The sequence below is a fragment of the Musa acuminata genome, chromosome BXJ1-7 (assembly GCF_036884655.1).
Source record: "Musa acuminata AAA Group cultivar baxijiao chromosome BXJ1-7, Cavendish_Baxijiao_AAA, whole genome shotgun sequence".
Classification (NCBI taxonomy): Eukaryota; Viridiplantae; Streptophyta; class Magnoliopsida; order Zingiberales; family Musaceae; genus Musa; species Musa acuminata.
The window spans coordinates 1,708,064-1,734,899 of NC_088333.1; the positions used below are offsets into that span (position 1 = coordinate 1,708,064).

Below are 26,836 nucleotides of genomic sequence, written 5' to 3' on the forward strand. Positions count from 1 at the left end.
CCTTGTCCTCTTCCATTATGCATTCTTAATGAGCGGTTTCAACAACAACAGCCGCAGGCCATCATCACCTCGTCCTAACTATATGATGGTACGGTTCCATGCTTCCTCTTCCTTCTGTGCTATAAACTGATTTGGATCATCTAATCTCTAAAATAACATATGCTCATTCGAGGAATATGGCCAATCTTCGTCTTATATGCAGCCATCCTTTATTCTTTGGGATTTTTCTTGTAGTGTAAAACACATAAGAGACCTTCGACAACAGTAGCGAGATCAGGTGGCAAAAGCTGTTATATTACAATTCAACCCCTGAACTTCCGTTTGATTCCAACGGAGGCCGTTGGTTAACCTGAAAAATATAACAGGGAAAACAATCTGGCCAGCGAACTCACGTCACCGTCAAGACTCGGCAAACGACTCCGACGACGCTGACGGCGATGCTGCTGCTGGTTGTTGTTGGTGGAGGACTCTTAAGTAATCTCGGACGTCGAATCCCACCCCTTCTTCGCCGTCTACCACCGGCGCTAGGAACGGCGGCCGCGACACCTCGGGGAGCAGCTCCCACATCACCCCCTCGAAGAAGGGATGCGCCTTCACCTCATCGGCACCCCTGGCGTGCCCCAGACGCTGGGTCGGGTCCTTGGCGAGGAGCCGCTCGATGAGATCGGTGAGGTCGGTGCGCCGCTGTCCGGAGAACTGGGGCGGCCGCGTGAGCACGTTGCGGAACGTCTCCTTCCGGTTCCGCCCCCGGAACGGCGTCCTCCCGTACGCCATCTCGTATGCCAGGATCCCCAGAGCCCACCAGTCCACCGCGAAACCGTGCCCGTCGCCGCGCACCACCTCCGGGGCCACGTACTCCTCCGTCCCTACGAAGGAGAACGACCGCTCGTCGCCTCCGCCTGAGGTGGAGGGAGAGCTCGTCCTTCGGCGGCTCAGCGGCGAGACCCTGGCCGACCTGGCGTTCTTCTTGAGGTGGTCTTCCGCGGTGCCGAAGACGAAGATCCGGGCAAGACTCCGGCGGTGGCGACGGTTGTGATCAGAGGGGAGTGGAGGCGGAGGACGAAGAGGGGAGAGGTTGGCGGAGGATCTCGAGGGGAGGTAGCGGGAGAGGTCGAAGTCGGTGAGGGTAATGTGGCCGGAGGACTGGAGGAGGACGTTCTCGGGTTTAAGGTCACGGTAGGCGATGCGGAGGGAGTGGAGGTGGGCGAGGGCGGCGATGATCTCGGAGAGGTAGAACCGGATGGCGGCGATGGAGAAGGCGTCGTCGTCAGGGGAGAGGGAGCGGCGGAGAGCGTGGAGATCGCCGCCGGAGCAGTAGGGAAGTGCCCACGCGAGGAGGTCGGGCGTATCCACGGAGCCGAGAAGGGAGGGCAGGAAAGGGTGGTGGTTGCGGCTGTCAGACTGAGAAAAGGCAGAGAGGAGGGACAGCTCCCAGCGGGCACGACGGAGGGCGTCGGGCTTGGCGGAGGCGCACCGCTTGTCGACCACCTTGAGAGCGAAGAGCGCGGGGAGGAGGGACGGGGCCGGGTCCCGGTCGGCGGCCCTGACGAGGAAGACGGTGCCCATGGCTCCGCGGCCCAGGACGCGGACTGCCCTGAGCCGGTCGAGGTCCAGCACTGCCTCCTCCATCAGGATTTGCAGCACTGCGTGGTGTACGCTACAGGTATGGCGTGCCAATGTTTTGTTTACTTACGTCGTCTTTGCTTGCTTCAGTCTCCTGTCAACTTCTTCTTCTTCTTCGGTCAGATGTGGTGATGGAGAGGCAACAAAGGAGAGACGTCTCGGTGGAGGGAGTAGGAGACGATGCACACAAAAGAAAGAGAGAGAGCAGGTGGCGGGTTATAATGAAGTCGCTGTAAGTGTATGTGTATGTTTGCACATCTAAATATTTTATAGATATTGATTTAATGATTGCTTCACAGAATCATACATGTACTTTTTTTTGGACGGAGATTACCGTCGAGAGTAAAAACTTCAGGAGACAGGAGCTGCTAAGAATTCTGGTACGAAATCTGCACTAATTAATCATCCCAGCTTTAGTTTGACCATTTAATTAGAGTATATTTAGTGTGTTATGTCAAATATTTGGCTAAGCATTAATACTGGCTGGCATAATAGTGGTAGTAAACTAAACAGTTGAGCGATAAACCAGGAGATTGTTAAATGGTTAGCTACAATAGCCAGAGGAATTTTGAATGTTAAAAGTTCTTAGAAGAAGGGTAGGTAGAGTGCAATAGAAGGAGAACTGAGCTGGGATCCTTCGCTACTCATGTTTTCTTATTGGTGATATGACTACCCGTACATCGATGGTGTAGAAAATGAAGGATTCCTTCCATTGGAGTGAGGAGATTGATAACGTGAGACAAGGGGAGGGGGGGAGGAGGTGGTACGGTTGATTTGTGTAGGAATCACATGCAAAGAGAAATCAATTCACAAGGAATGATAAGATGAGTGAGGCTTTCTTCTGCAGCAGCCGATTCCCTTCCCTACAATAATAATTGCCTATAGGCTGCTCATCAGTCCGGAGGAAGAAGAAAAGGCTTCTTTCTCCCCCTTTCCTGTTGATTCGTTTCAGAGCAATTGAAGTCTGGGAGTTGCATGGTTAACGTATGACCGCAGCGAACATGACTTTGCTTGAATCAACCTTTGTAAAGCATATTACATCCCTGGATTTCAGCCGGAAATTGGGTGATCTCCACTTTTGTTATACTATTTGTTAATTTCTCTTCTTTGGTAGGGTTGGCATTAAGATAATCTAAATATAAGAGAGAGAGAGAGAGAGAGAGAGAGGACTTAACTAATAGTACAAAAGAAGGTTCCTTTGGTAAGGTGGCAGACTTAAATTTTGGTACACATTACATGTAGAAATGTGACAGGATACTACTGCTCTCTAAGACTGGAGTGGGATGATAGGTTAGTCACAAGGGTATTTAGTACACAAAAAAAAAAGGTCCTTCCGAGTAGGTGCATCAACAAAGAAGATCATCTAGTGATCTTAGGATTTCTTTGGTTGGAAGATAAAGTGATCACTTAAATTGCAATGCTGTTCCTAATCAAGTGAATTAAAGATTCAAACAATATGTTGGAGCATTAATTAGTAATCTACCCCAGAACTACATTTCTGATCAGTATTTTTATCCAAAGTTTTGCAGTTTTCAGTATCTAGTTTCAAGTTTCTTTTCTTCAGGAAATTTACTGACTTCTACTAAACTAAGTTGTCAATGTTAAGAAGCATCAAGTCAACTTCTTGTACTGTATAGAACACTATCCCATTTCTTAGTTGTTAATCCAACCAGAAGAAATCATAATGAATGCATTGGTTTAACTAGGACAACTACAAATGGCTAAGTCAACATGTAATTAGTTTGCCAACATGACAACCTAGAAAGTCCTCAGCAAGAGTAAGGAGATTTTTCAGATGATTGAGACACACATCAAGCATGCTATGACTTTGTTCTCAAAGCTCTACATGATCTGGCTTGCGTTCCAGCTCACGACATGGCTGATGTTTAATTCTACTACATCTGATCAATTCAAGATAGTCCAGGACTTGTTCCAAAACAAGTTATTTTGTTTCCTTAATTTCTAATAGCCATTTATTGATGATATGATCAATATTTATTGGATAATCGGAACTTGACACGTGAAACTCAATTATTATCCTATTTTACTTCAAGTGACTCGTCATCCTATTCGCTTCATCTAACAAAGCATTCATCATAGTCACTTTCTAGACGAAGACCAGCTTCCTTTATTCTGCCTTATCTTTCTTCTTGTTGCTAAACAAAGTCCCTACTAAATGATACAAGATTGAGAAAGTTAAGGATTGTTGGTGACTCCGGTCGGCCATCATTGGGTCGTGGGAGAAATCTTAACCCCGACTTCTCTAGTGGGGTCAGAGTTCGTTGTGTCCATGCATGCACTTCCACTATGGTTACAATGGTTGGCAACATGAACAAGCTTCAAGGCAAAGGGAAGGAGATTTGTTGGGAGTGACTCGGTCGATCATCATACACCTAGTGATGAAAAAGAAGGGTTCTTTTTTTACGGTTTCAATATTGGTGCTTGATCATGTAAAGGGAGACATCACGCAAAAGGAATTGGTTTTTAATACCCAATCATGCAGCACATATATATCACTTGTGATAGTGTTGGGCTTCTTCACTAAAGTTGCCAATAGAGGAAAGTCACGAAGGATGTCAAAGTGAGTGTAAAATAGATGATCCCTTTATATATATATTTATGTATGCGATATACTGATTCATAATAAATTAATAATATTATAATATATATAATTTAAATTAAAAAAAATAAAATTTATTTTGAAAAAAAAGAACAACAAAGATTGTAGCAACAAATGATGAAAAGACAAAGACAAAAATAAAAAAGACTGAAGATGGAGGACAAATGAGAAAAAATTAGACCATCACATCATAAACGCAATATGTAAGCACAAAGAGGACAAAGTGAGATTCGATGACAATGAAAATGTTTAGAAGGAAAAAATATCAAGAGTGTCAGATCGATTTATATTCACCTGAGGTAAAACCAAAAGTTACGATTTGCATCCATCTGGGACAAAACCAAATGTTCCTGAGCTCATAATCAGTAAGAGACATTCACCTAAGGTAAAACCAAAATTTTTTTAAAATTAAATTATATATTATAATAATAATAATTTATTATGAATCAACATACATAAATAAATTCTAATGTCTTTTAACTCAAACTAACAAAATTTATATGCTATACTTTTTAAAATATAAAAATTATTTTAAATTTGAATAAATTATAAGGATTAAAATAAATCTTAATCTAATAAATAATCATAATTATAATTTATTTTAATAAGTTTTCTCACAATGAGTTTTATTAAAAGAGACGAATTAAAATAGCTTCTAATGTTAAAACAATAATTCGATGGATTTATTTTTTTATTAATATAATTCTTTATAAATTAAAAAAAATAATATCATATAATTACGGATAAATTAAAAAAAAACTTTTCTATTTCAAAAGTTCTTACAAAACATCTCAACTATCAAAAATTCCAACAAAACACTCATTATTAAATAAAAAAACATCAAATCAATTCAAGTCGGATCCGCCTCCTCCTCCGTATTAGTAGTTCTCCAATCGAATCGAGTCATATACCTTCTAACAACTCACCATCTCCTCCCTCCGTATTAGTTCTCCCACTCCGTCACCTCCTCCAACTCCACCAATAGCGCTTCCTCCTCCCTCTTAGCTATCTCCTCGCCTCCCCATTAGGTTCCCTCCCACATGGCTTTAGCCTCCTCTCAATCCGACGTTTCCTCCCCCACGCCATTAGTTTCCTTCTCCCTCTCTCCTATGGCTTCATCCTCCTCCCACTCCACCCTGAGGAAGAGGATGAAGCAAATATGGAGTGGGCGGAGGAGACGAAGGTAGAATGAGAGGAAGAAGCTAAGGAGAAGATAAAGAAAGCCAACGAGAAGAGAGAAGACGACGGAGTGAAACGTTGAAGAGGCGATAGAAGTAAGAGGATGAGAAGGTGATAAAGGTAAAGTAAGAAGAGGCGAATGTGAAGTGGGAGAAGCCGATAGGGAGGGAGAGGAGGCGACGATGTGAGAGGAGAAAGTGAAATGGAGGTGAAAGAGACAAAGGGATTTTGAGAGAAATCAAAAGGCAAATTTAGACCTAAATTGAATAAATTAAGGTTTTATTGAACATAATTCATTCCAAAAAACTAATTAAATATTAAAAATCCAAATCATACTTAGTCAAAGTCGATCGTCTTTTTATGATTTTATTAAGGACATTTTGATCAATGTTTTTAAAAATAACCCTTGATAAAAATTAAATATGAAAATATAATCTCGTAAAAGATCGTTAAAGACTTTTTTTTGATAAATTACTCAAAATAATTCTAATATAATTAGTATCATTTTGTATATTTGTTTAATAATTTTATAATAATACATTATTAAAATTAAAAAATGAAATAAAACTGGAGGGATTTTTTGTAGAAATACAAAAAAACGCCGAATTACATGGGAGACGACATCAGTGAAAAACAAATAACAGAGATTTTCGAATAAAATACCCTAATAAAATTGATAAAACAGTTATTCAAAGAGACATTTGGTTCAAATGACGGAAACAAGCTTTACCATATAAGTTGATTAGTTGCAGTGTTTAATATGATTGCAAACAATATCAAAAACAAAGAACGAAGATAATGCCATCTCCCAAAGCTTAATGTGCTTTTAGCCTAAAATGCCACCGAGCCTGTCTACCAAAACTTAATGCTCTTGTATTCTAAGAAAGCTACCGAGGAAATCCAACTCTGCAAGCAAATGTGATAAGATATGGAACCCCAATGGAACACGAGACAGCACCAAAAGAAAAAGCCGCACGTGTAACGAAGGGCACCGTCCATCTCCCGAGCATGTAACTGTGTCAGCCATTGGATTTCTCCGGCCGACACCTGACTTATGATCGGTAGCAAAATTAAGAGAGAAAATTGGGGGAAAAACATCACGAACTATTGCATTTCTAAACGGTGAAAGAAGCTAAAGATCTAGTAGAAGAAGAAAACACCGATCAAACGAAATCCAAAGAGAGAAGAGGGGGGCGGGCGGGGTAAAGGCGTGTATTCCAGAGGCGTGAAGAAAGCCACACTCCATCATTGATAGGTGGGATTAACTTTGCTTTGGCTGGTCACAGGAAGCCTTCACCCATGGCGAACAAAGAGATCGCCCACGGCTACGACGGAGGAAGAGGGTAACGGCTGGTGCGTGGGTAGGGTTTACTAACGAGGGGAAGCAAGAGGCAAGTGATGTCGAATGCTTGGTTATTTATAGGCTGGCTGGCTTACGGTTTGGGTCGGACACATGTTTGTTGGACGCAACAAACTTGGGCCCAAATTGAGGCCCATTACGTGGCTCTATTAGCCTTATAGGACGACGAAAATAATTAATTTTTTTCTCGACAAAATTCACTATTTTCTGATTTCTAAATAATATATTTTTTACCTAATATCTAAAAATATCCTCATATAATATTTTTCATATAATATTTTTTAACATTTTTAATAATATTAAAAATAATATAATATTTTTAATACTATATTACAATAATTTTATTTTATTATTAAAAATATTATATTGTAATATTTTTGTAGTGTTGTTGAAAACACTGTAATATTAAAATATTATAAACACGCTAGAATGCAGTGTCATATGCTGTGTCACAATATTTTTTTGATATTATTAAAAATATTATAATATATTTACAAGAAAAAAAGAAATTATTTTAGCTATTATGTAAAAAATACTGTTTGAAAATTCTAAAAATAGAGATACTTTTCAAAAAAAAAATACCCCGCATTATTTACAGGAGTTCGATGATCCAAGATCGTAAATATGCACACTCACAATACAGTTCGTTGCTCTTGAGATCAATTCACTCCTCTCAGCGTTACATGAAAGCCTTCTCCGGATGCATACCATCGAAACCTCTCCGGCCTTGTCTCCCTCCTACTTCCTACCGCTCCGTCGCCGCTCTCCTCCTTCCCGCCTCTTCGGTTCCGCTCCCGAACTCCTCTCCGCCGCACCCATTGGTCGAAACCTTCGCCAGCCTATGCCACCGAGGCGCCTTCTCCGACGCCATCGCTGCCATGGGTTCCCTCGAGGTTCACGGCCTTCGCGCCGACCCCATCTCGTACTCAAACCTCATCAAGCTCTGCATCAGGAACAATGCCGTCGACGAAGGCCGGCTCGTCCATCGCCACCTCTCTTCGGACGGTGACCACCCTGAGCTGTTCCTCTCGAACACTTTGATGAGCATGTACACGAAATTTGGCCTCGTAAACGAGGCACGACAGCTGTTCGATAGAATGGGTGAGAGAAATGTAGTGTCCTGGACTACCATGATCTCCGTGATGACGAATCTCAAGCGGAATGAAGAAGCCTTAAGGCTTCTGATCTCTATGCAAAGGGAAGGGGTGGCTCCCAATATGTACACTTTCTCAGCTGTTCTCCGGGCCTGCCAAACATTGGCGTCCCTCTGGTCGGTTCATTGTTGCATTGTTAAGTATGGTTTGGAATCGGATGTCTTCGTCAGGAGCTCTCTCATTGATGTCTACTCGAAATTTGGTGATCTGGACTACGGATATCGGGTTTTTAAGGAGATGGCGACACGCGACTTGGTGGTTTGGAATTCCATTATCGGTGGCTTTGCGCAGGGCGGAGATGGATACAAGGCTATCAATCTATTTGCCCAGATGAAGAGGGCGGGCTTCTTGGCAAACCAAGGCACATTGGCCAGTGTTTTGAGAGCTTGCACCGGAATGGTGCTACTCGAGATGGGAAGGCAAGTTCATGTCCATGTGCTCAAGCATGAGAGGGATTTGATTCTGCACAACGCACTGCTAGACATGTATTGCAAGTGTGGGAGCTTGGAGGACGCAGATGCTGTGTTCCAGAGGATGTCAGAGAGGGATGTGATCTCATGGAGCACGATGATCTCAGGCTTGGCACAGAATGGAAGAAGCAGTGACGCATTGAAGCTTTTCGAGTCCATGAAGATTTTGGGTCCTAAACCAAACTATATCACCATTGTGGGAGTTCTGTTTGCCTGTAGCCATGCTGGTCTTGTGGAAGATGGGTGGTACTACTTCAGGTCTATGAAGAAACTCTTCGATATACAGCCAGGAAGAGAGCACTATGGTTGCATGGTCGATCTACTTGGGAGAGCTGGGAAGCTCGAGGAAGCTCTCGAGTTTATCCAGGATATGAATTTTGAACCTGATACAGTCATCTGGAGAACACTTCTTGGAGCTTGCAGAGTTCACAAGAATGCAAATTTAGCAGCACATGCAGCTAGGGAGATTCTTAGATTACAACCAGATGATGAAGGGGCATATATACTCTTATCCAACATTTATGCTGATTCTCACCGATGGAATGAGGTGGAACAGGTGAGGAAATCCATGAGAGACCGTCGGGTGAGGAAGGAGCCAGGTCGCAGCTGGATCGAAGTGGGCAAAAAGATCCATGTCTTCATCGTTCTGGACATGTCACACCCACAAGCAGATGGCATTGAGAAAGAATTGAGCCGTTTGATCAGTAGAATTGCCAACATAGGGTACGTGCCGGACACAGATTTTGTGTTGCATGATGTAGGAAAAGAGCAGAAGGAAGAATCACTACGGTACCACAGTGAGAAGCTAGCAATTGCATTTGGAGTGTTGAACTCAACCAGAAGTAAGCCGATCAGGATAATGAAGAACCTAAGGATATGTGGTGACTGTCACACCTTTGCTAAGCTCGTTGCTAAGTCTGAGGACATGACCATCATAATAAGGGACCCTGTTCGGTTTCACCATTTCCAGGATGGAGCTTGCTCATGTGGTGATTACTGGTAATGGTCCTAAAAGAGCAGCAGATAAGATTAATACTTGGTGACTTTGTTCTGCTCATTTGTAATTTGCACCAAAATATTTCTTCAGAGTTGACTAGCTGGTGAATGATTGAGGTGGTCATTAGTAACTGGGAAAGTAGTGTCATGATCATGCTACTGCAATTAGGTGATGGATTATATAGTGTAAGATGGACGAAATAGTCGTGCCTTTTGTCAATTCATCCAACAGGAGAACTTCACTAAGATGGTGAAGCTAACAAGGGAAGCCAGAGAATGATTACTCCATGGGCACCAAGTATATGAGTTATCAAGGTGCTGCCCTGTGCAGAATCAACTATCTCCAACATTTAGGACAAGAAAACGAGGAGCATTATGTTTTGTTCATTTTGTTCTAAGGATTCCAGCTGAAGAGAATTCTTATGATTATAAATACAACAGGTGAGATTATATCTGCTATATGTGTTCTTTGTTTTACAAGAATAAATGAGATTCTTCTTCTTAAAATTTCCAGAATGTCAATGGTACTTAGTGGATGAGCTTTCAAGCAGAGGTTTGGCCTAAATGGTATGTTGGAAGTACATTTTTCTGAATATAGTTACCTTATCAAGAAGATTTTATTATTTCAACATAGTCAATGCAACAAATGCACAATATTAAAAAACAGTATAATTAATATTATCTCATATCATATCATTCTAAAAACACAGAAATCTTACAAAATGTCGTGAGGATTATCGTAGTTAGTTTTTTAATTTTTTATGACATATTGGTGTTTACACTGATTTGTATCTTCTTTTTTTTTAGATTCATAAATAATATTTTGATTTTATATCTTTTTCTCCAAAAGAGAGGTCGAGAAAAACAAAAAATATCAGACTCACATTTTATTACTGGAAATTACTCTCGATATTGTCGTAGATATTTTTCTTTGTTTATTCCCTGATAACATAAGCCATCACAAAACCCATCGTGGGAGCAATTGTCGGATCTGCTGCAGTTCTCTATGCATTCACAGCCTTTGTGGTCCTCACAAGCCGGCAAGTCAAATCAAGTCGAGAAAAGAAACAATAAGTGCGAATGTATTATACCGACGTAAATTTCTTTAAATATGATCGATGTGATGGTCGACAGTGAACGAACGTTCCTTCTTCATTGCCACATTTTACTGACTTGCATTGTTTAAGGATGTTGTTTATTCGTCGCCTGCAGTGATGCTTCCGTGAATGGCCCCCACGCGACGCGCCACCAACCGCGCTCTTTTGGTAAAACCACTCGGCTCAAAGTGTCGGTTCGACCCACGTAGCCAATTAGCAAATCGCAATAGCACATCACCGGTCCTTTCGCCCCACCAAATCGGCGCCGCGTGGTCTTACGATGAGCTGTCCTCCGGCCCACCGCGTGTGTGCCTGGTTGTTGAGACGTCAATGATGGAAGGGAGAGAGAGAGAGAGAGAGAGAGGCAGCACGGCCGACACTAAACCGGGCTCAATTATTGTCAGTTACAATGTCCAACTCGCCCAATTAATTCACCACTGGGAAGAAATAGAGGCCTCTGATGTCACCAATCAAGAGGAGAAGATGCAGCAGCGACGACTCATCTGAGCGGCTAATGGTTGGGTTGAGATGATCAAAATCGTCGATTAACTCGTTGATATACGATTCGTATTTTGCGTATCTTTCTTGTATTCCTGTCCATTAATCGTGATGATCAGCAGCATGATGCTCTTCTGGCGCCGACCTGCTCGTGACGGTGTCCGTGCGGTGCTGTCGGACAGAAGGAAGACCGATCTAATGGCGTACGCGTCTCTTCCTCATCCATCAGTGCTGTAGGTAAGTTTAATTTTCTTGGGATTTTCTTTAGATTTATGTTGAACCTATTTCTAATATCTTACTTGAATCAAAATTGCAAATAATCGAGAAAATTATATAGTTAAATCAAAATTCTTCGGCACTCTTCCTTAGGTGCGCTCAAAATCCTCACCTCACAGGCTCACATCGCTTTCTTAGCTGTATGCGCGGCTAATGTTCTTTCTGGCGCAGTTGGCAGTGTCGGCGGACACCTTAAAATATAAATAAAACGCCAAAACGACGCCAACTCTCCAAAAATAAAAAAGGAGTGGCAGAACGGGAGGGGCTGTGTGCGTCGGACCTGCGCGTAAAATAATACAATAAGATGCATGTGGTCGAAGTCCTCTCCCTCTTCACAGACAGCTCTGATGTCGCTGTCCACACTGTGTTTCTCGTTGATCTTTCACGTTTATTGATTAACCACTCTTGGTGATCGCCTCATTTTTTTCTCTCTATCTTTTACTTAACCAACCGACAAAAGAAGTGACGGTGAAAAAAATGGATGCGTTGTTAGTGAGAAGGAAGGAATAATAAGAGGGATTGGGATGAAGAGGGCAGGTTGAGGTAGACGACCCCCGAGCGAGAAAAAGGAGAGCGAGAGAGAGAGAGAGAGAGAGAGAGAGAGAGAGGGGCTGACTGTCCTCCCCCCCTCCATTCCACAGATCGAGAGGCGAGGGAGGAGGGATCGCTTCTGCTTCCCCATTCCTTTCCCGAGAGTGGAGTTGATTCTTCGGATCTGTCAAGATAGAGCCTCACCCTCCGCGGACAAGGGATGGAGGCGAGTGCTGGTCTGGTCGCCGGCTCTCACAACCGGAACGAGCTCGTCGTCATCCGCCGCGATGGAGAATCGGCGGTATTTCTTCTTCCTTTCCTGTCAGCTATTAGTTAACAAGTTGGGGGGGAAGTTTCAGTTTGCATTCCCTTTTACTGTTGGGTGTGGAGGTTTTTGACTTGATCTTGCCTGCAGCCAAAGCCGCTCCAGCAGCTGAGCGGGCAAATCTGCCAGATCTGCGGTGATGACGTCGGCCTCACCGTCGACGGGGATCTCTTCGTCGCCTGCAACGAGTGCGCCTTCCCCATTTGCAGGACTTGCTACGAGTACGAGCGCCGGGAGGGCAACCAGGTTTGCCCCCAGTGCAAGACCAGGTTTAAACGGCTCAAGGGTAAAAACCTCAAACACGACGCCCTCACTAACTCCTCCCTGCTTCAATTCTTGTAGATCTGTTGCGGAGGATTTTGTTTCCATGGTCATAGTTGATGCATACAGATCTTCTGCTGTTTTGGACCTCCTCTTAAGATTTGGTTCACTTCGTAATTGGTATAATATCGATCATAAAAAAACGCCTATATTTCCTTGGCAAGAAATCTCTCTAGTCCTCGGTCCTTCTTGTAGTGCTGCTGGATATGTCTCTATTTTATATTCATTCTGGTATGAAATTACACAATATCGAAGAGAAACAAATTCCCAACTCCACAATCTCAGACAAAAATAATCAAATTATTTGAAGATAATCCAATTATATTTTAATCAATCAGATAATAATGATCAATTTATGATGAATTTTATGTTAGTTTGGTACTAATAAAAAATATGATTCCTTGTGTGCATACATAGAGATGGAAATCATGCAGAAAAATGTAATTCATTCATTCTACCTGATATTCTTTTTTTTTATGGTAAACCCATGTAGTAGATCAGTCTAGCATGCTTCTTGCAATAAACCTTTGTATAATTTCTTCACTTCTGATCCTCTTGTCATAGATCTCTCCGGCCTTGTATCCTTCTTGTGTCACATTGTTGAATTTCTAATCCTCTCATGTAGGGTGTCCTCGTGTGGCTGGTGATGACGAAGAGGATGGCGTAGATGATCTTGAGAATGAGTTCAACTTTGTTGGGGGACACAAGCAGGAGTCACAGTACATGGCTGATGCTATGCTGCAGGGCCATATGAGCTATGGTAGATGGGGTGACATCAATGCGCCTAATATGGCTCATAATGCACCTCAAGTTCCTCTGCTCACCAATGGCGAGATGGTGCTTGAACTCATAACTTGCTGTCAATACTTTGCACACACTAAAAGAACACTGTCTGATGGTTCTGTTAATTTTGCTTCCAGGTTGATGATATTCCTCCCGAACAGCATGCCCTCGTCCCTTCTTTCATGGGTGGCGGAGGGAAAAGGATCCATCCGCTTCCCTTTTCAGACCCTGCTCTTCCAGGTATCCAGAATTCTACATTGCCACTAGGAATACTTGTCTAAAGATGAGAAATTATAATGTAATGTTGATCCATCAGGTTTTCTAGTTCATGAAAAAATTTAATGTAAAGCTCATCCCTTGCAGTGCAACCTAGATCAATGGACCCCTCCAAGGATCTTGCAGCTTATGGATATGGAAGTGTGGCATGGAAAGAACGAATGGAGAATTGGAAGCAGAAGCAAGAGAAAATGCACATGACTAGGAATGATGGTGGTGGTAGAGATTGGGATAATGATGGTGATGAATCCGATTTACCATTGTAAGCTCCATGTCTTTTGATAAATCGAGCATCTTGAGAAAAATCATATTTTATAAGCATCGATGGTGATATACTCTAGTTATTCAGTCTAATACTGTACAGGTTGTTCTCATTTATTTCTTTTACTATGTTATAATCTTGTAATAGTTCTTAGTCAGTTTGATGCCATCTTTCATATGCAATTGCTAGTATTAGTTACTCGATAAGCTGTACTGTAACAACATAAAATGAAAACATGCAAAAAATTTCCAGTATTCCGTATGTTTTGTTTGACAAAATAGTGTCAACCTTATGCACCAAATACTGTCTTTACCTAAGGTTCTGGACATGATGATGTACATTATGAATTTCTCAATAATTTAATTCTTCATGTTCCATGAGTTCCGTTTTCATGTTTATAGTTGATTCTGATGATTTGCTATGCAGGCTTTTTTCTTTTTGAAATTCCTTAATGTTCTAAATTTTGGTTCAATTTATGTAAAAGTTGAATTTAGGACTGACCAATCAGTAATATTAACGGTGTAATTAATATCTAGAGGTTCCTTCCTTTCATCAATATGATAGAGGAAAAGTCTCCGGGTAAAAAAACTTTTGCCAGATGAAATTTTTTTGTTGTTTTCTCTGGATGGTTACAAAATGATTATGGGTTATTTACAACTGCGTTTCAAGTGAAGCCATTAGGGAAAAAGCCTTGGGAAGTTCTTTCATGTTCAACTATCAATTGTATTGGGCTGGTTGATTAAAAGGGAAATATTTATTTCTGATATATTGTTTTTGCATCAGCACAAAAGGTTATATCAGATATTGCCACCTTCTTGTATTTCATGTTCTTATTTGTTAAGCCAAATAAGTTGTCATGTTTGAGAGGTAATCACATTTGGTTTCTTTGTAAGATTAATTGTTCAATTTGTTTTCTGTAGAATGGATGAAGCACGACAACCATTGTCAAGAAAGCTGCCAATATCTTCCAGCCAAATAAACCCATACAGAATGATCATCATAATTCGTCTGGTAGTTGTTGGATTTTTCTTCCATTATCGGATCATGAACCCTGCAGTTGATGCGTATCCATTGTGGCTCATATCCGTCATTTGCGAAATCTGGTTTGCTATGTCATGGATTCTGGATCAGTTTCCCAAGTGGCTTCCAATTGAAAGGGAAACTTATCTCGACAGATTGTCATTAAGGTAGCTGAAGTTGTCATTATCAAATTTTTTGTTTAACTTGAATAATTTACTCAGACATTTGCCTAATTATTCATTCTTTTCTAGATATGAAAAAGAAGGGCAGCCTTCTCAACTATCTCCGATAGACATATTCGTGAGTACAGTTGATCCTATGAAGGAACCACCTTTGATCACTGCAAACACTGTCCTCTCAATTCTTGCTGTGGATTACCCTGTTGAAAAAGTTTCTTGCTATGTTTCTGATGATGGTGCTGCGATGTTAACGTTTGAAGCATTATCAGAAACATCTGAATTTGCAAAGAAATGGGTTCCTTTTTGTAAGAAATTCAATGTTGAGCCCCGTGCACCAGAATGGTATTTTCAGCAAAAGATGGACTATTTAAAGGATAAGGTCCATCCTTCATTTGTTAAAGAAAGGAGAGCAATGAAGGTATGAAAGACTACATCTATTTTCATTGAATAAATATGCATATAAACAATTCTATGAACTTGACATAGTTTGCAGAGAGGACTCTGTGTATATTTTAATTGACAAATTTTGCATATAAATAATTCTCTGGAATCTGATGTTGTTTGCAGAGAGAATATGAGGAATTCAAGGTACGAATAAATGCATTAGTTTCAAAAGCACAAAAGGTACCAGAAGAAGGATGGACCATGCAAGATGGAACACTCTGGCCTGGAAACAATGTCCGTGATCATCCAGGGATGATTCAGGTAAATTTTTACTTACCTATACCGTAAGTGAGTTAGGTACATCACCACCAATGATAACATTTTAGGTATCTATTCTAAATTTTTATTTGCTGCAGTCGTATCAAGCTGCTGCTTCTTTTTTTTTTTTTGCCAATTCAATTGATAGTTTTGTTGCTATCATAAATTTTTAGGTCTTTTTGGGGCAAAGTGGTGGGCATGATGTGGAAGGAAATGAACTGCCACGCTTGGTTTATGTCTCTAGAGAAAAGAGGCCAGGTTTCAACCATCACAAAAAGGCTGGTGCTATGAATGCTTTGGTAACAAACTGTCACTTGGATTGATTTTCTTGCCTTAGTGTAACAGTAGCTTTAGATTTACTTATTTGGTTCTATTGCTTTTGTCAGGTTCGAGTCTCTGCTGTACTTACAAATGCACCTTACTTGTTGAATGTGGATTGTGACCACTACTTCAACAATTGCAAGGCTATACGAGAGGCAATGTGCTTCATGATGGATCCACTTGTAGGAAAGAAAGTGTGCTATGTGCAGTTCCCGCAGAGGTTCGACGGTATTGATCGACATGATCGCTATGCTAATCGAAACATTGTGTTTTTTGATGTAAGTATCTCCATGTCACATGTGATTCACATTCTTTAGTTTCACTTTTGAATGTCCTTTGCACATTTTCTTCGCTTTTAAGTTCATGTACCTGGTATGCTTAGAGAAGCAAAACAAAACATGATGCAGATCAATATGAAAGGTTTGGATGGAATTCAAGGACCCATTTATGTGGGCACTGGATGTGCTTTCAGAAGACAGTCGCTCTATGGATATAGTGCTCCGAAGTCAAAGAAGCCACCAACTAGGACTTGCAATTGTTGGCCTAAGTGGTGCTGTTGTGCGTGCTGTTGTTCTGGCACGAGGAAGAAGAAAACAGCAAAAGCTAAGCAGGAAAAGAAAAAGAATAGTTCCAAGAGAGGTGATAATGAAGCACCAGAATTTGCACTGGAGTCCATTGAAGAAGGAAAGCAAGGTAAGTACATGCCTTTAGTTGGTCAATTACTACATGTTATTTTAGACTATGATTCAAATTTACCGACTAAGGCCATACTTCCACGTAGAGTTTGACGACCTTCTGGTGCTTCTTGTTCTTTTCTTGTAGTTCTAGTAACCATATGATCATGATCATCAAGATAGGACATGACTCGATTTAGCGTTAGTGTAATTCTTAGATACGTGTGTGTACATCATCTTAAGAGGTCCACAGTGCTTAAATACTCATCTGGATTTTCATTCTGTTTGTAACTCGATACCTTTTTGTAAAATAGACAGTGAAATAGGCCACTCTATTGTCAATTATGCATTTTTTAAGTGCTTTCACCTTTATCTGTCATGTGGTTTAAACCTAAAATATATCCATTACTCCCTTTTAGGCAACACTAGTTGATAGAAGGTATAATTATACAGCTGTCAGAAATAAGTTAATAGTCGTTCCTGTTTTTGTGTCATCCATAATGTCTCAATGTGCTAGCCTTTTAATTAATTGACAGGAAACGGGAGTGAAAAACCACATCTGATGTCTGAAGAGAAGTTAGAAAAGAGATTTGGACAGTCTCCTGTTTTTGTTGCGTCTACTCTCCTTGAGAATGGTGGAACACCAAAAGGTGCTACTCCAGCATCTCTTTTAAAGGAAGCTATCCATGTTATTAGCTGTGGCTATGAAGACAAGACAGAATGGGGAAAAGAGGTAATTATTTTGTCTTGATATCTTTTATATAACATTTTAGCTATCTTCCTAATTTGCTTCGTTTTCATCACAGATTGGATGGATCTATGGTTCAGTCACAGAAGATATATTGACAGGATTCAAAATGCATTGCCACGGGTGGAGATCCATATATTGTGTACCGACAAGGCCTGCATTCAAAGGTTCTGCACCTCTCAATCTCTCAGATCGTCTTCACCAGGTTCTTAGGTGGGCTCTTGGGTCCGTGGAAATTTTCTTGAGCAAACACTGCCCTCTCTGGTATGGATATGGAAGTGGGCTGAAATGGTTGGAACGGATGTCATACATTAATGCCACTGTTTATCCTTGGACATCAATTCCTCTTTTGGCCTACTGCACGTTGCCTGCCGTTTGCTTGCTCACTGGAAAATTTATTACCCCAGAGGTAAGAGTGCATTCTTATTTCCAATTGGATTGTTCTTAGAAATTATTAATGCTAATAATGACTTGTGCTTTAAACTGCAGCTTAGCAATGTAGCAAGTCTTTGGTTCCTGTCGCTTTTCATCTGTATCTTTGCCACGAGCATTCTGGAAATGAGATGGAGTGGTGTCGGCATTGATGACTGGTGGAGAAATGAACAGTTTTGGGTTATTGGAGGTGTTTCCTCGCATCTGTTTGCTGTGTTTCAGGGGCTTTTAAAGGTCCTTGCAGGTATAGACACCAACTTCACTGTGACGACGAAGGCTGGTGACGATGAAGAGTTCTCCGAGTTGTACACATTCAAATGGACCACGCTGCTCATCCCTCCTACAACTTTGCTTATTGTGAACTTCATTGGTGTGGTAGCTGGTGTCTCTAACGCAATAAACAACGGATATGAATCATGGGGACCTCTGTTCGGGAAGCTCTTTTTCTCCTTCTGGGTGATCGTCCACCTGTATCCTTTCCTCAAAGGTCTTGTTGGTCGACAGAACCGGACACCTACAATTGTCATTGTGTGGTCCATCCTCCTCGCATCAATTTTCTCTCTGCTGTGGGTGCGGATTGATCCGTTCTTGGCAAAGTCAGATGGGCCGCTCTTGGAGGAGTGTGGGTTGGACTGCAACTAAGCACCAGATCGGTCAGTATTCAAAATCCAGCTTATTTGTTGTCATTGGCAGGCACAGGTAGTAACAGGACCTTTTTAAGTCTTCCACGGGTACATGGATCCTGCTTTCTCGATTGTAGATAGAAGGTGTGCTACAATTTTTTTCTCCCTAATATCCTCTACTCCGTCTACCAAAACTTCCGATCATGGAATCGGTAGGTTGGTATAGCCATGTGTAGTATGTTTGCGCAAGATAAGCAGATGCAACTCTGGTTTTTTATTAGTTTTTGTGGGTAGACGTTGTTCGTGTATTGTTGCAGTCATGTATATTGATTCATCTCAATAAGGCAGGCCCGGCCTGACCCACGAACATAAAGAAGGTTCATCAAATACTTTTTAGTCGATTCTGTTTTGCCTTTCTCTGGAAATGTGTATTTTAGCTATTTCTAATGATACAGCATGATTAAGGACACGGTAGTAGTAAATGTTCAATCATAATATCTATGTACTTGTTCAGGAAAATAAATTGTAATGATACATCGCATCTCAGACTTCATAGGAGGCTCTTCTCTTCCATGGCATGATCGTTTCACTGCCTTTGTTATCAAACACTTGGAAGCCTGGCTGTATGCGTAGATGATATTTGGCGCAACTTTTAATTCAGGTTCTTGTCTTTGATGGACTGGTTGGCGGTGGAGAAAGGTAATTATCTAATCTGGCTTCTGGGAACTTTATTTTGGTGACTTTTGGACAACAAATTAAAATTTTAAGAACTTGTCTTTAATTGTTTGATTGTCGAGGCGGCCTCTGCAGGCGGATGAGAGGTCTTATAAACAATTGTGTCTCCACCTGGATGAATGAGAGACTCCATTCGGTGGCAAATGAGATTGTAATATGAAATGGTCTCTGTCAAATCTATAGCAGCAGTAAATGTATTTCCATCAAAGATTCAGAAATGTTTACTCAAGAACAACAGAAATGTCAAACCCTTCCCAACCATGAACTATGAAATGAATCGGCAATGTATGTTCTAAAAGCTCCCTCGCTTATGAGCTACATAAAGCTAGCTATACAGCTCCTTCATCAAATGCTAATCCACAGTTACGCCTTCGGCTCACCGAGCTCCACATCCTTCACCGAAGCGTTTTCGACAGCGTCCTTGAGAAGGCGGATGTCCTCTTCGGTCAAACTGGTTTTGGATAGAAACTTAGCCTTAGCTTGCTTTTCCGATTCCACAGCCCAACTATAGACGACCATCCCGATGACAGCGATCGCCATTCCCATTATGTTATTTAGAGTCAATTCTGAATCAAACAGCAGCCAACCAAGTATAAGCACGCAGACTGTCTTCATATGGCCGAGAACCTGGAAGGACACTGCTGAGAAGCGACCGATGCAGAGATACTGGCTGATGTTGCAGAACACAGCAAGTAGACAAGAGAGGAGTATGAAGATCTGCATGGCGATCGGCGTCAGGTTAATATTAGGTTTTGCACTTTGACCTACGGAAGAACACGGAATGGGAAAGGTTGGAGGGAAGAACTTACGATTGCACCAGGAGAAAACTCATACTTGAGTATGGATTTGCCGTTGAGGCAGTAATCTATGATGGGTCCAAGCGATACGAGGGAAAGAGCTTGCATGGGGGCTGTCTTGCTCAGCAGCTCGAAGGAACCTATTGCGTACTTCTTCTGCAATGACCCGATTGACTGCACACAAAGAAATGCAACCGTAAGTTCAACACCAAAAGATTGATGTTTTAATTAACCTTATAAATCTCACCGCTTAACACTAAAATGATAATTACTCGAAATCCATGAGGACATTTGCAAGCAATATCGGTGGAGTAGAGTGATCGAAACTTGAGACTAAAAACTCACGATTTGTTGGAAAGAAGACGATACGACTGCTGCGCAAGCACAGAAGAAGCCTTTGGCGTTAACCTTGACGTCTGTCACTGTGCAAACCCCAACCCCAACGACGACTACAACCACGGCCATCTTTACTTCTTTCGAATACTGCTTGCCATGGAGGATCCACTCCATGACACAAACCACGGGAATCATGCTCAGCTTTGAGATCTAAGGCTCGGATAGAGACGATGTTTAGTTAGCATGACATGCAAAACTTGTGATTCATTCTTTTCGGAAGAAGTTGAGATTGAACAGCACCTGATAGAAGCCGACGGAGTTGAGCATTAGGCTCAAGTTCATGCCGGTGATGGAGAGGTTGGCGACAAGCGAAAACCACAGGAGCTCCCACAGTGGGACATGCTTCGATGCAGAAAACCCGGTGGCATTCGACACCAGGCCAGCAAGTGCAGTCACGGCAAAGTGGAATCCGGTCAGAGTTGTTGCTGGGAGTCGCATAAGGCAAAGTTAGAAGACATGGAGCAAGGATGGATAGTGACCTCGACAAGACAAAGTGGCAAGTATAATCCTCTCCCTGAGCCAGGAAGGAACGAACTCTAGAGAGAGAGGGAGAGAGAGAGAGAGAGAGTTGCAGTACGCTACGGACCGAAGGTGAAGGCGTAATCGTTGGCGGACAAGAGGTGCTTGTTGGCCATGATGATTCCCACGGAGCTGACGACGTTCATCGCCCACGCACCCACGTTCGACACCGCCGACAAACTCTTCCCGTCCTCCATAGCTCCCGCCTCCCGGATTGGATTGGAGTAGTTGACCTCCCGAAGGCCGCAGGTAGGGGAAGGAGGAAGCAGAAGAGGAGGGGATCGAGGGTGGGTCGGCGAGTTCCACGAAGTGAAAGAATGAGAAGAGGGATAGGAGCGGCGAAGGACATAAAAGGATGATGATGGTGTTTGGCAAACGTAGTTGACTTCCGTCACCTTCCCACCTTCGCTCATTAATTCCTTTTGGTCACTCATAAAAGGAAGGCTTTCCCTGCCTTCCGCGTGGTTCATACATTTCCCATGCACGCTCCATATGCTGCACAACATTTTCTGGAACGGAGAGCAGTAATTGAATGCTAGTAATAGAATACAAATCCTGTAATTGTGCATTTGCCAATCCTATAAATCCCAAGAAACAGTGACTGAGAGAGAAGGAGAAGCAGAACTAGCGATCTTACATAAATGAACAAAAATTCGGAGGATTTTCTCCAATACTTATAACGTAAGACACCAGTCTTTGGTGACACGTAGCGTCTGTTTTCTCTCATCCGGGAGCTTATAACAAATAAAATATCTATCTCTATTTACGTAAATATAGTTTGTTTTATCAACAGAAATATATAAATATATATATATATATATATATATATAATTTTAATGTTTTAGTTAGTAGTGATGGATGATGACGATAGTGGCGGATGACAACACCGCTAGGGATTGCTAATAGATATTATAGATGAGAATAGTGATGACAAGAGGTAAGAGTCGCTTTGCATCTACATCGATGCTGCCAACCGACGAAAGAATCGCTTGATATCTACATTGGTAGCCCTTTTACTACTTGGCAACTACGTCAACGTTGATACATATGCATAGTGGCAAAAGAGTCGCTCGAGTAATTGTTGTGAATGAGAAGAGTGACGACGGGAGATGAGGGCTGCTCAACAACTATGTTGATGTTGATGCAAATACAGAGCGACCCTCATATCTTATCATTGCTCTTCTTATCCACAACAATCACCTGAGCGGTTCTTTTATCGTTCTACATCTACGTCAGCATCAATGTAGTTATCCGAACGGTGAAAAGATCATCGATGTAGATGCAGATGTAGAGCGACGTCGTTGGCCAATTGCGTCGACATCGACGCAAATGCATTGCAACATTCATCTCTTGTCGTCATTCTCCTTATCTACAATAGCTACTCACGACTCCCAACGATGTCATCGTCCGACACCATCAATTGAAATGTTAAAATTATTATTATTTTTTAAATATATTTTCATCGGTAAAACCGATAATGTTACGATAAATGAAATTAGATTTTTTTTACTTTTATAATTATAAAAATTTTAATAATTTTTTTTTAAATCTAAAAAGCAAGATACTAATATATGTAATGAGTTCATTTTTCGACTTCTTTTGGTCTCTTTTTTCTACATCCATTACGCTCCTCTCTAAAACACGCAGTTCACAATAAATGCTCACCTGCTGTGGTCTTTTCTAACGTTCAAACTCCTTCTCCCAATACAGTCGGCACGACCCTCCACGTTCCGAAGGGTGGAAAGTGGATCCGGTAATACTCTTTGTTTTTTTGTGTCCAAGTGGATTCGAACACGATGAAATGAAATTATATTCACTTCAACACCTTTTGGAATCGCATGCATATCCATATATACAAATAATTTGATTTACTTGCATGGATCGATATTGTGTACACCACAAATGTTTGACTTACAAAGACTGCTTCCATCTCCTTCGCAGCTCTCACGTAAAGTTAGTCAAATGCAATCTTGGTTACAGCTAGAGGACCGCATTCCGAAGGAAGTCATGTGCCAATCTTGGTTACTGCACCGATCGATCACGGCAATTCTTTTTGCCTGATGGAAAAGAAATCTGGATCCCAAGCAACGTTCGCCGCCCGGATCGCGTCTCCCGATACTAATTGCTTTAACCGTGTACGAAGTCAACGGGAAGCTTTGTTGACCTCGAAGATGATGCACCTGCGTGATTGTTGCTCAGCTCATTTCATAAGATAACCGAGGGATTAGACTTGCTTAATGGCAGCTCACTACTTTATTACTAGTTTATCGATCATCCTCGATTGCACTGTGCTCGTTGAGCTTCCGTAATCTTCTGGTGGATGCAGCCAATTCATACCCACGAGACGATGCCTGTCCTCGTTTGCTTTCAATCGTGTCATGAGACCTCTTTTTTGGGTTTTTTGGGGTACTAATTTCTAGTAAGCATATGTGTTGGATGTGGCAGCATAGTAAGTATGGCGAAAAGAAAATTTTAATTGGGAGACAAAAAAAGAGACACAAGTAGATATTTAAGTAAATACTATAAAAGACAAACTTATAAGATGAAATTATCTCCTACCTTCGTCTTGTCGTAAGGTTCTGTCGCCCTCGTCTCTTGTGCCATCTTCCTCCACTCTCACCGCCTTAGCTTTATCTCACCATCCTCGTTGGAGTAAGTTCTTATGGTCGCTATGGATGTTGGTAGCGATGTAGCTATCGAGAAGTTAGCTTCAACCTTGGGCTGGTCCGAGCCCCCACCACTGCTATGTTGTCGCATGATGACCGATGGAATTATGTGCAATTAGAACAAACACAATCCGACGTAGGAAACCAGGCAATGGGGTGAGGGGCATGTGATGAGGCAAGCGACGAGGCCGAGCGCATGTATGGCCAAAGAAGACAAGCGACAAACAAGTTAGGAACACATGGACGATGGACGACGATGCAAATGGCATGTGAGGGCACACAAGGCCTCACAATACGAGCGAGGAGGCAAAGGCAATAAGCAATTGCAAGGAATGAAGGCGACAACTGACTGAACATAGACTAAGAGCAATTTCATCTTTTAGATAATAAAAAGTGCTCTACGGGAATAAATAAAAAAAATCTAAATGAGAAAAAGTAAAAATAAGAGATTTTCTAGAGAAATTATCCTATATCATAATTAAACTTATACATGGTGAAAGTTCGACAAATTAACGTAGGTTGATAGTATTAGATATTTACTATAGAAAATGAAAAAAAAAAAAAAGATAGTACAAAAATTTACTAAGAATAAATAGTGAAATTTTAAAGATGATAATATAAACACTTTTAAGAATAGGATAGAAAGGAAGACAACTTGAGACTTTAGATGAGACTTAGATGAGGATAATATTAATATTATTTAGACTACGATAACTAATAAGATTAGAAACTTAACAAAAACAATTCTTTATAAAACTAAAAGGTAAAGGTGTAACTTTAAGAGAGAGTTAATAATGGTACCAAGAAGTTCAAAAAATAATTTTTTATTAAGAGATCATATTTTAATTATTGATAAAATTATAAAAATAAAAAGTTCAAAAGATATAAATAATCTAAAAAAGAGACTAAAAATAATTAGTTTGACAAGATATAAAAATTATGATAATTTTAATAATAAATTAGATATTAAAGATGGTAAAACAAATATATATATATATATATATATATATATATATATATATATATATCGAATTGTTAAAACTAGGAAAAGACAGTATAAGGATTTAGATAACATTAGATACGTTAAAAACGAAAATAAAAAAATACTTATTAATGATAACGAGATTAAGAAACGATGAAAATAATTTTATAGATTATTTAATAAAATAAAATAAGTATTAAAAAAGATAAAAATAATTAAGAGTGTTGGCCTGTGAATCGCTATTGAGATTTTAAAATGTTTAGGAGATAAAGAAATAGCTTGATTAACTAACTTATTTAACAAAATCATGAGATTCAAAATGATATTTGATGAATGAAAAAAAAATTATGCTAATTTATAAAAAATAAGGATGACTTATAGAATTATTTAAATTATAAAAAAATTAGAAATTTTAAGAAAGAGTTATAAAACATACAATAAGACTTGAAACAAATATCTCTAAAAATTAATTTAATTTTATGTTTAAAAGATCAACCACAAAAGTTATTTATTTATTAAAATAACATAAAAATATTAGAAAAAAAAGTTACATATGATTTTTATTAATTAGAGAAAGTCTATATAAAGATTTCATATAGTAAATTTTAGAATATATATTAATTATATTGATATTATTAAAATATGTATGATACTATAGGAAATATATCTAATGAGTTTTCTATGAAGATAAAATTATATCAAAAATCTGCATTAAATCATTTATGATATTGATAATTGATGAACTTACTAATCACTTACATAATAAACTCCATGCTATATATTATTTACTATTGATATTATCCCAATTGATAAAAACTTAAGTAAAATTAATTATAAACTTGAGCTAGAAAAATAAATCTTAAAAACTAAAGATTTTAGATTAAGTTTAAAAATATATATATATATATATAATATTAATAATTCTAAAAATAGATAAGAGAATATAATTAAGTTGGATGAAAAAATATCTTTAAATAAAAAATTAAGATATTTTGAATTAATTATTCAATAAAATAAAAAGATTGATGAAGATATTATTAAAATATATTATTAAAATTAATTAATTAATTAATTAAAATAAAAATATTATTCATAAAGTAAAAAATAAAATTATTAAAATGATAACGAACATCAAGAGTCTTGTGTGATCATCATATATCTTTGAAACAAAAATATAAAATAATTATAAAATCAATAATATTTTATCTAAGTGTAAACAATTAAGAAACAATATGTATAAAAAAATTTATGTTATCGAGATGAAAATATTGAGTTGAATATATGAAATTATAAATAAATATTTAAAAAATATATTTTTATTCGTCAACTAGATATCATTTCAATAGATGAAAAGATAAAAAATATATTATTTACGATTATAAGAGCATATGTTTACAAAATCCCGACCTATGATAGTCAGAAAGGATAAAATAATTAATGTTAGTGGTACGAGAAGAAATAAAAAAAAACTAACTAGATAAGCCATACATACATATTTAGATATTCTAAACTTAACTAAACATATAATTTTTTATAAGTCTGACAAAAATTCATATAATCGATCTCAAATAATTAAAACTCATATTATTATTATTATTATTGATTTTATTACCTTCATAAAGAATAAGAATAACACACAACAAAGCCAACAAAATCCAAACACTTTTGATGTATAAAAAACACCAACTCTCAGATGTAACAGCAATTTGAAAACAGCTCTTTTACTTTATATTGAATTTCATATTTATTAGATCATACCTGAATCAATCTTCAGCTGTCTTTATTTTGCCATCATTAGGTGAACTGATTTGACAAGCAATGAAATTACCTTCATCAAATAACCTCTTTAGATCTTATCTGTAAGGATGAACTGATTTGACGAACAATGAAATTACCTTCATCATATAACCTCTCTGGATCTCATCTGTAAGGATTAACAATGGTATTAACACATATCATTGATCTACAGAGTATAGCTTGTGATCCTTCCTTGACAGGACTCCCAACTGGCACAGAGCATAATGTTGGCTTCCACAAGCAGCTGATGTAACTGTTATTACCAACCTGCTTATTTTTATCATTACATAACATCAGTCAATTTTTAAAGGTAAAAATGCTGACCTGAAGAAAGGATTCCAAACATGAAATAATTCCATGATGATGGTGTGTAGACAATCTCATATGCATACATGTTATCACCAGGTCATATGTGCAAATGTAAATTCATAACTAGGAGCACACTGTCTGACACAGTTTTAACTAAAATGACGA

At 39.6% G+C, this 26,836-nt stretch overlaps 4 protein-coding genes across 4 annotated transcripts; 2 read left to right on the forward strand and 2 right to left on the reverse strand.

Annotated features, from left to right (window-relative positions):
* Positions 1 to 364: 364 nt before the first annotated feature.
* LOC135678141 (serine/threonine-protein kinase UCN-like) lies at positions 365 to 1,890 on the reverse strand. The gene has a single exon (XM_065190599.1). The coding sequence runs from the start codon at positions 1,627 to 1,629 to the stop codon at positions 400 to 402; it is 1,230 nt and encodes a 409-aa protein (XP_065046671.1). The 5' UTR covers positions 1,630 to 1,890; the 3' UTR covers positions 365 to 399.
* Positions 1,891 to 7,450: 5,560 nt separating this feature from the next.
* LOC103990872 (pentatricopeptide repeat-containing protein At2g03880, mitochondrial) lies at positions 7,451 to 11,505 on the forward strand. Its single transcript, XM_065190600.1, has 5 exons — positions 7,451 to 9,843; positions 9,917 to 9,969; positions 10,615 to 11,016; positions 11,120 to 11,234; positions 11,367 to 11,505. Exon 1 carries the CDS (start codon positions 7,466 to 7,468, stop codon positions 9,407 to 9,409), a length of 1,944 nt encoding a protein of 647 aa, XP_065046672.1. The 5' UTR covers positions 7,451 to 7,465; the 3' UTR covers positions 9,410 to 9,843; positions 9,917 to 9,969; positions 10,615 to 11,016; positions 11,120 to 11,234; positions 11,367 to 11,505.
* A 125-nt stretch (positions 11,506 to 11,630) lies between these two features.
* LOC103990871 (probable cellulose synthase A catalytic subunit 5 [UDP-forming]) lies at positions 11,631 to 18,874 on the forward strand. Its single transcript, XM_009410159.3, has 14 exons — positions 11,631 to 12,105; positions 12,220 to 12,415; positions 13,076 to 13,287; positions 13,371 to 13,473; positions 13,597 to 13,771; positions 14,692 to 14,958; positions 15,043 to 15,388; positions 15,538 to 15,675; positions 15,846 to 15,971; positions 16,059 to 16,271; positions 16,401 to 16,686; positions 17,204 to 17,400; positions 17,474 to 17,824; positions 17,905 to 18,874. The coding sequence occupies exons 1-14, from the start codon at positions 12,025 to 12,027 to the stop codon at positions 18,487 to 18,489; spliced, it is 3,276 nt and encodes a 1,091-aa protein (XP_009408434.1). The 5' UTR covers positions 11,631 to 12,024; the 3' UTR covers positions 18,490 to 18,874.
* On the reverse strand, positions 18,500 to 21,336 carry LOC135678143 (UDP-rhamnose/UDP-galactose transporter 3-like). The gene is made up of 5 exons (XM_065190601.1): positions 20,985 to 21,336; positions 20,639 to 20,823; positions 20,348 to 20,548; positions 20,015 to 20,176; positions 18,500 to 19,922 (listed from the first exon to the last, which is right to left on the reverse strand). Exons 1-5 carry the CDS (start codon positions 21,328 to 21,330, stop codon positions 19,569 to 19,571), a joined length of 1,248 nt encoding a protein of 415 aa, XP_065046673.1. The 5' UTR covers positions 21,331 to 21,336; the 3' UTR covers positions 18,500 to 19,568.
* Positions 21,337 to 26,836: the final 5,500 nt, after the last annotated feature.

Bases quoted from the DNA above. Each gene is read 5' to 3' on its own strand.
- LOC135678141 (XM_065190599.1), bottom strand. From the start codon at position 1,629: ATGGAGGAGGCAGTGCTGGACCTCGACCGGCTCAGGGCAGTCCGCGTC.
- LOC103990872 (XM_065190600.1), top strand. From the start codon at position 7,466: ATGAAAGCCTTCTCCGGATGCATACCATCGAAACCTCTCCGGCCTTGT.
- LOC103990871 (XM_009410159.3), top strand. From the start codon at position 12,025: ATGGAGGCGAGTGCTGGTCTGGTCGCCGGCTCTCACAACCGGAACGAG. The intron at 13,474-13,596 runs GTATCCAGAATT...CATCCCTTGCAG, and splicing joins TTCAGACCCTGCTCTTCCAG to TGCAACCTAGATCAATGGAC. The intron at 15,972-16,058 runs GTAACAAACTGT...TGCTTTTGTCAG, and splicing joins CTGGTGCTATGAATGCTTTG to GTTCGAGTCTCTGCTGTACT.
- LOC135678143 (XM_065190601.1), bottom strand. From the start codon at position 21,330: ATGAGCGAAGGTGGGAAGGTGACGGAAGTCAACTACGTTTGCCAAACA. The intron at 20,824-20,984 runs GTCCGTAGCGTA...TGCGACTCCCAG, and splicing joins CGATTACGCCTTCACCTTCG to CAACAACTCTGACCGGATTC. The intron at 19,923-20,014 runs GTAAGTTCTTCC...ATCGCCATGCAG, and splicing joins AGTTTTCTCCTGGTGCAATC to ATCTTCATACTCCTCTCTTG.